Source organism: Pterocles gutturalis, unplaced genomic scaffold (genome assembly GCF_000699245.1).
Source record: "Pterocles gutturalis isolate BGI_N339 unplaced genomic scaffold, ASM69924v1 scaffold9790, whole genome shotgun sequence".
NCBI lineage: Eukaryota > Metazoa > Chordata > Aves > Pterocliformes > Pteroclidae > Pterocles > Pterocles gutturalis.
In genome coordinates this window covers 4,533-15,522 of record NW_010145844.1, presented here as the reverse complement: position 1 = coordinate 15,522, position 10,990 = coordinate 4,533, and the positions used below count along the sequence as shown (strand labels likewise).

The window sequence follows — 10,990 nt, the reverse complement described above, 5'->3', positions numbered from 1 at the left end:
GGCTAGCACCTGGTGCACAAATCGGTAATTTCTGTCATTAGAAGTGACAATTTACATTTAATTGCAATTTATATTTAATCGGCCTTCTGATATACATAAATATATGTTTTAAATTCTGTAAGAAAAGAAAAAAGGTAAAAGTATCTCTTTGTGCACAAAGCAAGAGGCCATCTGAAAGACGGGCTCCGCAGCTCCTCGCTGTGAGCCGCCCAGAACAAAGAGCCTGACCTACTTCTGCGGCAGCACACGCAGACCAGCCACCGCTGATGGCAGCGTCCTTATCCAGATAAACGGATGTCAGGCTACGGCATTTCAGACAGTCTTCAAAGCATTTAACGCAGCGTTTCTGTCTGCCACGTTTTGCTGCTGAGCAGCTCTATTTGCGGTCAGCGCTGTCTTCTGGGTCCCCTCCCTCTGTTCACTGCACATATCCCCAGGGTGGAGGGTGGCCTTTCTGTTTTCCTCTTGCTTTGCAAGAACAGCTGCATCAGTGGATTTGTTTGTGGTTAAACAAATTCCTTTCTAAAGCTCCATATAAGGAGCTTGCAGGCCTAGAGCTCTGAATAATCCCTTCAATCTTCCTGTTTGGAATGATGCTGTTGTTGCTGCTAATAATAATACAACTGAAATTGCAGGACAATAACATTTATTTAGAGCACGAGGGATTCCACATTATACAAACCCTAGAATTTTTTTTTTTTTGTTTCACTGGTCCATTTCTACAACAAATACATCAGATCTACTATATAATAAAATTATTTACATTTCCAAACAAGATCAGGTTTGTTTATAAACCCTCTTACTGCTATTCACATACAGTACTTAAACAACAGCACAATACATTATTTTAATACCTAAAAATGACAACCCTGTATTCTAATTTATTTATGAAAAGTGGAAACAAATAAATTTACAATTGTCTTCCCCTCCCCTTCCATTTCATACAAACACATTAACCTAATGTGCTAACCCTGGACTTCACGTAAATCCAGGGGGTTTGAGCAGAAACCAGTTTTTATATCTATTTATCTGTTTTTTTAGAAAAAAAATCATTTATTGGGAACAGTATAATATTAAAATGACTTACTGTACAGAATTTTATTTAAAAAAGAAAAATGACAGCTCAAAACTGCTATTGGTAAATTCACACTCATTTACAAGTCTCATGTTTCCATGCAGTAATTTACTTGGATTTTCTTCTTTTTGACTGCATTGCACTGGCACTCGTTTCTGAAATTAAGAGAAGAAAACAAGCATGGATACGGAGTCGGTAAGCCATTCACCAGAGGTGCACAGATTGCCCTTTTATTTTTCCAATATCACACCTGAGCGGAAACCTCTGCAGAGCAGGATTTCCCCAGAGCTGGGACTGACTCTTCCCGAGCTGGAACACCAACGGATCCTGTGCCCTGGGGACCGCTGCCAGCAGCGATCCCACAGAGTTCCCCCTGGCTGCTCTTAGGACACTATTTCCGCATGTTGTGAGCTTAGCATTTATGAAGTCCTAATACAACAGCCTTAAAAATAAAAGTCATGTATTTTTAACTGTTTGTTTCGTTCCCCAAGTGCCACAGCACGCTGAGCCGTGCCCCAGAGAGAAGCCTCCAGCAGCACAGCGCTGCATGGACAGTGTTCATCAGACCCGAGCATCAGGGAGACGGTGTTATAAAAAATCCTTAGGGAGGTATTCTCGAGCCTGTCACGCAAGTTAAGAATCTAGCCAAGTCCTCGGGAAGTCGGGTCACTAGAAAACAAATCTCTTCAGTGTACATTAGGATTCACAGAAAAACAGCTTATGCAGAAAGATCCAAAATCCTGCCGAGCACTGCAGCAGAACAACCAGAAGCACTGGCAGAAGCCACAGTGAAAGCAGGTGACATTTTCAGTGCACTTACCAAGGCACTAAGTTTCCATTGCAAAACAAAAAAAGAAAAGGGTAAGGACCAAGGGTATTTGGATCTTTAGATTTTTTTAAAATGTGATTTTAAATGTTGGCAATGCATCTTTGGCTCTTTACAATATTTTCCAAAAGCTATTAGACTGGTGTGTATTTTAAGAATCAAAAGGGAAAACATTTCTAAGACATCTAAAACCGGAAAAGCAACGGTACAACTCTGTGGCTGTTAAATGCTGTATTAAAATCCAACATTTCAAAATTTAACAAACTCAAAGCTACAGTAAATGCTGAAACAGCCCTTGCTGGAAAGGTCCTCGAAAAAGTGCAAACACCAAGACAGCACCGGTTTTCAGCAGTGAAACACCGTAACAGGCACACCTTCCAGTCCCCAGAGCTCCCCCCAAGCACCAGCGCCGCTTTCCAGCAGCCGGGGAGCAGCAGCGTTAGCCGGAGCCATCCCCGCTGCTGCTGCCCTCTCCGTGTTTGGGAGAACAAGGGGGCTGGCGCTCAGCAGTGGTCAGTACCTGTCCCAGTCCCCATCGCTGTGTGCTGAGCATCACCAGCATCATCTCCCTCGCCTGCTCCTACCCCAAACCCCGCAGCATGCCGTGAGCACATGGACGAGGGCTGACTTTCCGTGTGTCCTCTTCTCTCACAGTTATCCTTCTGCCTCCTCCCTCCTGGTGCTTAGCAAGGGAATTCCTACACAAACTGCTGAAAGTCTACTTCTCTCTCTCTCCCTGCTAAATTGACATTTTTCCTAAGTGCCATTTTTATAACGACCTTAATCAGCCTCCATCTCAAAAGGTACCTTTTTTCCCAGCCCCGCATTCTCTCCAACGTGGCCCAGCGAGTTTCCCAGGGCACAGATAGTGCAGCCGTATGGGTCTGGGAGGAGGCCAGAGGCAGACAAAAAATAAATGTGCTTTCTTAAGCTACGGTTCACTAATAAAAATGTAGAACAGAGTAGGCACAAGTGGCAAACCTCATTACACTTCTTCAGCCACCTCGCTAATCCTCCAGCCTGGCCTCTTCCGCAGCAGAGTCTTGTTTTGCTGGGTTTCTCTACAGCTGGGAAGCAGGCAGTTGCTTGCGTGGGGATAAGGGAACCAAAGCCCCGGGTACTAGAGGGTAAGCTGGACCTACATTTTCAAGCAAAACCCTTACATACTGCGGCAGTTTCAGACACATATTTTAAAAACAATAATTTTACTTACAGAGGTAAAACAAATGATACAGTCAGTACAAATTCCCTAGGTGAGGTCTGGTAGTATTTAAATTTGATGTACTTTCACGTTCCCACATTTTCAGAACTTGACGTGCCACTGGTTGTCATCTTTAGGTTTGTTCATTACAGTACGTGGGGCAAGTCAGAACGTTTCGGATCCCCTCAAACTCAGGGAGGTATCACCGAATGGATCTCACATTGGCTTCACATTTTTCAAACTTTTTTTCACAACCATGAAATAGAATTTATTTTTACAACACAGACTTAGATTCTTCTGCACAATCCTGCTACAAGAAGTAAATTTAATTAAATTCAGCAGCCACAAAAGTGCAGAACATATAGGTCCCTTTGTGTAACAATCTTCAAGTCACTGCACAATTACGTACAGCTTGAGGTCTCCTCTGAAACTCTCACAGTGCAAATATTCTTACCATCAAACTTTCAGATCTTCACTATGGAAAATGGTTGCTGAATTCAACTTGACTTCCTTTTATAATAATTTCATATCAATATCTCTTTGTTCTGTATGTTAGCTTTAAAATATCAGTTGAATGTTGCCTCTTGATGGTGTGTCTCTACCCTCTCGCCCAACTTTCATCCATCAGAATTTTCCTGACCCTTATGCACACAGAGCTGACCCCGTCGCTGCAGAAATGCAGAACGGCACTGCGGACCGTGCGCTCCGGTCACGGCCGGGGGTATCACACAAATGCTGCACGCTTTGTTAAAGCTTGTAAGCTGGGTGGAAATAAGGCACATCAGCAACTGCTAATGCCACGGGTTAGGATCTGTAACTTTAGGATTTCACGTGTTCTCGGAAAGAACAGCTGAGGCTCTGTGCTAGCACACAGCACTCCCCGATGCTCCAGGCTGCTGGCCAGGCAGCGTTCTGAGCGTGCCTGAACCGCAGCATCTGGCTTCGCAAGAGCTGACCGTGCACTTGGGAAGACTTAAGCATTTGTCGTGTGTCCTTCAGGCTTCAGAAAAAAAAAAAAAAAAAAGTCACTTTTTTACTTGAGTACAGTCCTTTTAATGGCAACACATTTCTGCCAAGAGAATTCAAGTCCAACTGGGCAAGCTCGCTGAACACTACGTTGATGAGTACTGCAGAGAACAAGTTCCACAAATTCAACAATGGGAAATGCACACAAGATTTACTGCCAGTACAGATGTCAGTACACACTTCAACACCAACCTGTGTCTGAATCATTGAAACTAGAGTTAAAAGCACACATTTACAAGCTGTAAACCATCGTTACGAGGCAGTTATTGAAAGGGTTATGACTTGGGGCAGTACGTTACTCCCTGCCCTCTCCAGAGAAATGATGGCTGTGCATTTTACCTTTTGCAGTGCTGGATGCAGACGCTGGTCTGGAGGTTCTCTTGCGCTGCCCATTCTCTACAGTTTCCTGTGAAGCGGCAGAATCCTCTGTTCTTGAATTTCTTCTATTTGGAGTTTTAGACTTTTCACAATTCTCTTTTGTCTCATTACTAATAAAGTGGGACAAAATATTTCTGATGAAGTGTAAGAAGAATTATGTTTTTCTATGCAACTCAGACAAGCTGGAGGATGGACCGACACAGGTACCAGTTCCGGACTATTAGCACTGAAGATATGAAATGCTAGAGATACCAGAAGTTTTATCAGATGAAGAATGACCTGAGTAAGCCAGAGTATAGTCCATTTCTATTAAAAATTATCAGAGGATACAGAATTGAGAAGTCCTCAAAGAGAATATTTTCAACATTAGAAGACCAAGAAATTAGATGCATTATAAATTGTCTGCTCTGTTTTCCACAGGCGCCACCATTACTGAAGTCTAGGAAAAGCAAACAAGTTACATTAGAGACTGCTGCGATACGGGAATACAGAGATGAAATTGCAGGTGAACATAAGGAGGAATTATCAACTCCTCAGTGAGTATACCAGCTTTTGTTTTTACTAAAAAGACTCATTCCATTGACCCACGTGATTTTTTCACATAATAAAAAGCTTAAGGTTTATCTAAAACTTCCTTCAAGCTTTAAAGCTTGAGTGAAAATCTTTTTTTATACCAGAAAGCTTTTGCTGCTATTAAAAAAAATAATTTTAGGTAGTGTGGAAATCTATGTTTCTTGTTGCTGAGACAATAAATGGAGTGCTACATTTTGTAATTAAACTCTTATTTTATAACTCTTGATCCTGTAAACTCATCCTGAGGTTTGGATGTTTTCTCCTTAATGCATCACTGACAGACAATTTCTGATGACTAAGTGGTTTCTGAAGATTAAGCTACACTTATCTCCTGTGAATTCAAAAGTACGTAATTAATCAAAGAAATTATTCTGCTGATAATGGCAAAGGAGGAGGAAACCCATTTCATGCCCTTTGGGTGATACCTGCAAGGTTTCAAGACAGGCTGCCTTAACCAGAGCCCTGACTGCAAACACAGAGCAGACCTGTGCGTTACAGAGGTTCCACTGCAGGGGCAGGGTTTCAGAGAAGTCCTGCCGGGAGAGGAAAAACTACCACAAATACTTGTAGTTTTAAGTAACAGAGATCCAAAATAAAACACAGTTTGTCAATGAAAGGAGAGACAAACATTGTCGAGCGAGGAAACACAGAGCAGAGGAGAATATGGAAGCACGTGGATTGTCTCGGATACAAAATAAACACTGAAATCTATTTCCCTGTAAGTGAGTATTATGGGCAATCTCGAAACCGAATCCCCCAACTGGTCACAAACTGGTCTGCGGCTGAGGAACCCGGGCAGCTGAAACAACAGCCGCCTACTTCAGAGGATACCTGGAGGTAAGCAAACAGGCATCATCAGCTGAAATTCAGTCCTTACAGGGCATTTTTACAGGTTCCAGTGGCTAAGCCATAGTTTGGATTGTCTCATATGAACCAACACATCACTTCTCTCCTTTTATAGGAGGAAATCAAAGTTGGCCCAAGTCAAAATATTTCTAGTGCTTCGTAGGTTGCAAGGTTCCTCTAAGGTTTGTACCGTATGGTGCTCAACTTCAGGAGCTCAAAGCTGACCTCTGTGAGTATCAGCCATCGCTAGATTCACAGATTGCCCGAAAACTCTTCCTTCTTTTCCAGTCTTGCTCAGAAAAGCATCAGTCCAGAAAAATCCAAACAGAAATGCACGTGAGGTAATTTGATGAGCCAGATGAGTTTGGAGAACGGTCACACAAGGACATTTCATTTGGAGAATCTGCTCATCTGCCAAGTCTTGCACCTTCAGCTTTTCTGAAAAATTCTACCCTAAAAAACCTTGTGAAATTTCTGTTCATCTTTGATACAAGTAGAAGGATTCCAATCCATGCAAAGATAAATCTAGTTCACTATTCAATTCGGAGTCACTGCTGACCTGAGAAAGCCTGTTGTGTTACCTCCCTTACACAAGCAGACACTGCCTGATTTCCCGATGAACCGACTCTGAGGGAGCTGCGCCTCCTGCCCGGGCTCAGGGGATCGCTCCACTGCCGAGGGCAGCACCAAAAACCCGGCCGGTTCTGCCAGGACAGTCATCCAGAAACCTTACGAAGGTCTGCCACTACAGCTGCCTCAACTGAGTTTAAGAGCCTGGTGGGTTTATAATCTAACAGAAATAGATCTTGAAAACCATATTTTTTTCTGACAGAACACAACCATTTGAAATCTGATCTTTTAATAACTGAATTGGGACAAGATGAAGCTTCTGCCTGGCTTTCTGATCACATTTCAGCAAAGTGTCAACAAGCAAACACAGAGGAAATCTGGAGAAGACAGTCATGAAGGCGCAAGACTGAACTTTAGAAAGACCTACTTTCAGAAAACAAAAATTCACATTAACAGCTAAGCTGCAGGCTTTAGTTTTTTGATTTGTTTTCAGAAAATACTGAACATCAAGAGCCTTCCAGGACATGAAACATTCAGGCCTGACGGGATAAGAGGAAACACTGCCCCAAGCATGAAGACAGACTTGAGAAAGTTACCTTCCATTCTGCATTTCAGCAATTTTTTGAAACATTCAACTAGCCCAATTTCTTAGCAGGACAGAAAGGGTATGGAGAAGAAAATGAGAAGCAGTAGCAGAAGCTGTGCAACTGAAGCAAAGAGAAAGGGACTTCCTCCCATGAAGGCTACATCTATCTACACAAACTGTCTCCTTACCTTTGAACAGCAACTACTGGAGCATTTGTTTCAAGTTCTACAAAAGAAAAAGATAATTTTTCAGTTGGCTGTAGAAGTACATACGTGCTGACAAGGCATGACTATCCCACATTTTTCTCACTCCATATTAGATCTGAAGAATAAAATTCCCTCATCTATTGTGACTCTCGAAGCAAAGCTAGCGAACATGTCAAACCTAGTCCCCCATCAGCCAACTGCTCTTTCTGATTATTGCCTGCACCAGCTAAGAAAGAGAAAAGCCAGAGGGAACCATGCAGAAGAACACTGTAGTGAAACCTCCCGACAAGGGCCGCAGTCCTTGCCTTTTTTTAACTTCCATTTTAGACTGCTTATGACTTCTAAAACTTTTCTGTTTTTTTCAGTTTTAAACCTTAAAAATACTAATCTGGATCTATTATGCATGTAAAATTTTGCCTTAACCCAACCGCCTCTCACAGCGCTATCTTCTAATGCAAAGGAATACATTTTTCTGAAGCCCAATTATGCTTCTACTGAATCGGAGAAAATCTCACAGGAGATGATGTAAAGAGAAGTCTGCCCTCTCTTCTCCCTCTCTCTCACAGGTCAGGTTTCCTTTTGAGTCCACACCACAATAAACAGCTCTTTTTCATCATATAACATTTCTAATCTTTTTACTGTCCATCTTTTAATTCTCCTTATGTCCACCAAATCTATATCTAAACACAGCACCTCTCAAGAGAGACCGCCCCTGGTTTAGGGATGGCCACTACAACGCCACGTATTAACTCTCTGCTGGTTTGTCACCTGGCCCCCAGTGTACTCCATCCCACCCTTCAGCACCCCACCAGCTTGGGGACAGTGGTGCACAAAACTGCAGCTTTGTCTTGAAGAGCAATTTAGTACCCAAAGTTTGCTGGAGTGTGCACAAGGAATAAAGGTGTAAAAAAACCTAAGAAAACAGCAAATATTTGTCCCCTGACGGAAAATACCCCTTATGATTTGCATTGCTGGAACATCAGACTCTCCAGTTGAGTGTATATAGCACCATCTGGGAAAACGGATAGCCTTGGTAACAAAAGAAAACTAGACTAAGCAACATCAGGAAAGAGCTACTTTTCTTCCTACCCAAAATTTGAACAGGGTATTTGAATATTCAATAGTAAAAATCGATAATGTCAGTGCTTCCCCCTAATACCACCACATCAGCACTGGGCAATAAGTTGGATGTAACTCAAAAGGGTGCATGAGCGTCTTTGTTTAAGTGGAAGTTTATAGAAATCCATTTAGTACAGTTTTTCCTTTCTGAAAGCTCTACTTCTAATCACATCAGAGATGGCAAACTGATGGAGAGTGGCACTTGCCATGCGCAAGTTCACATCTATCCAGCTCCCCTGCTCATCTTGGAAATTACACTTTTAAAACACCACAGAACTGATACTGAAACACGACGATAATAGATGGCAACAAGAACGTCATCTGCCAAGGCTCCGTCCTTGAAACACTGCAGAGGGTTCATTAAAAGCTGAACAGAAAGGAAAGGGTTACAACTCTCAAACTTACACTCCCAGCACGGCTTCTGAGAAAATTTTCAGAAGTGTCCCATATAAAAGGAAAAACTCCTATTTGCTCTTAACAAAACTTCAAATCTCGAACATAATGTATCATTACAAATCCGGTCCCTCTAGCTTACGACTGAATATCTAAAAACTGCCCTGGTGATTTTTTTCATTTGTTTTACTTGATCCCATACTGACTCTCCAACAAGGCTTTGGAGACTTCTACAGCACAACAAAGAAAAGCAACCCCAAAAGCACAAATAATGGAAAAACCCAAAGCCCAAACTACCAAGCACATTAGTGACCATTAAACATGCATTAAAATAAATGCATTTGCAGTTAAAAGAGTTTAGTTCACCTATATTCTGCTTTTCCAAAGTAAGATTTACCTGTTCTTTGAACAGTACTTTCTGATGTTGCAACTGAAGTTTTTTTCTGCGTTAAATGTTGAGAGGATGCTAGAATAAAAGTGGAGAGAAAAAGCATTATTTTCAAAGGGAGATAAAATTTTCTGTTGTGCAATCAGGCTGCTTTTCCAAAATGCTGTATCTGCCAGCTTACCGCATTTTTTCATTTACAGATGCAATTTTCTTAACGCACCCTCTACTTTCCTGCCACCACACACACCTCCCCAGTTTAAAAAAAAAAAAACCTCCAGCAAAACTATCCCAAGCAAGTTTTCTCAAATGAGAATAAGTAATGACATCAAGTATTATAAACCACATTTTTAAAGGTAATATTTTTCACCAGAGTGGGAAATTAAAGAGAGTCCTAGAAGAGTTCAGTCTCTCTCAGTTTAATGCTCATTTCAACAGAAGTTCTGGGGAAAAATAGCATCTTTGTTAATGAATCAATGCCCTCACTCTTTCAATTAAATGGCAAGAGTGTAAAATACACTCCAGAGGCTCCCATGAAGTCTGTTGGTAATACGATGATGTGACTTAAGATTTCTTAGGTTGCCAAGTTAAAAAATAAGATGGAAAAACAATTCTTGTTTGGTGAATGCTTTCTAGTCTTTTATGATAATGAACTTACAAAGAACATGAAGACAAAAAATTAAAACATTCCTTTCAAATAAAGAAAATCTACTTCAATTTTTTCTCCTAGCAAAGCAGAATTCCTTCTGTGAAGCTCAAAGTAAACATTTCCATTTTCCAGTGCCATACAGCGACGACATTCATCTAACAGCCACAGGGAAAGTCACATTCAAGCTGAAGTTCTCAGTTCCACTGACTTCTGTGGATTGTATCTTCCATGATTTTATTTTCTGTGTCTAAATTCACGATGTAAAGCACAACGGATATTCAGACAGCTTATTTCAAGACTAACGGTTTATTTCCACACCATTTTCAATAGAATAAAAATGGCACCAAGAAATAGCAGCAATGTCACAAATAAAGTCTGTCAGATGCTCAAAATAAACCAGTAACAGAGAAAACAGTTCAGATGTGAAGGTATTTTATGTTTTTTAATTGGGTGCAATTCACCTGTAATCACTTTTTCAGGTATTTCTCTGAAATGAGCATTTTGATTTTTCCCTAGACAGGGAGGGGGGGGGAGGGAGGAGATGCTTTTTGTTTTTTTTTTTTTTTTTGGGGGTTTTTAAGCTTACCCTTTGTTAAACCCGCCTTGATGTTAATCCCTACAGTGTTACAGTTATTCAAAGAGGGAACTAGTATCATTAGGATCAGCCCAAAATATCATAACTAAGTAAAGCTAGAAAAATAAAAAGTCTCTGGCAAGGCTGAAGCAGAATAGCCGTATAAAAGGCACCTTAAGCATTACTTTAGTCATTCCTGATACATCCACTTTTTCTCCCCACTTCTAACAGTCACGTGAAGTCACTCCTCTGTTATTGCATTGCATGTTCCTGACAAATACCCCATTTAAGCAGGAAATGGAAACTGAAATAAAACATCTGAAACATGAATCTTAGTGAAATCCAAGCCTGTGTATCACTCAGACATTAGAAACAGAAAAGCAGCTCCCAGCCTTGGCTAAAGTCTCTAAATTTTATTATGTCCATGGAAGAAACCACCCAGGAGGTTTACAAAAGCAATCTCATTTCTTCCATTTAGGCAGGGTAGCGCTGGACTTACCTGCACTTTGTAGCTGCTCCTGCTGTGCCCCTGCTTCTTCCTCCGCCACAGCAGCCCCCGCTGGCTCAGCCCGTAGCCACACCC

The 10,990-nt window shown here is 41.5% G+C and overlaps 1 protein-coding gene across 1 annotated transcript in view; it reads right to left on the bottom strand.

The window, feature by feature from the left end:
* Positions 1 to 854: 854 nt before the first annotated feature.
* LOC104470554 (nuclear receptor coactivator 6-like) overlaps positions 855 to 10,990 on the bottom strand; it is a gene marked incomplete at its 5' end in the record, with an annotated part of 14,052 nt that continues 3,916 nt past the window's right edge. The window contains 5 exons of the mRNA XM_010085519.1: positions 855 to 1,230; positions 4,468 to 4,616; positions 7,270 to 7,306; positions 9,197 to 9,265; positions 10,907 to 10,966. Of these exons, the coding sequence (XP_010083821.1) occupies positions 1,184 to 1,230; positions 4,468 to 4,616; positions 7,270 to 7,306; positions 9,197 to 9,265; positions 10,907 to 10,966 (362 nt within the window). The remainder of the gene's footprint in view (positions 1,231 to 4,467; positions 4,617 to 7,269; positions 7,307 to 9,196; positions 9,266 to 10,906; positions 10,967 to 10,990) is intronic.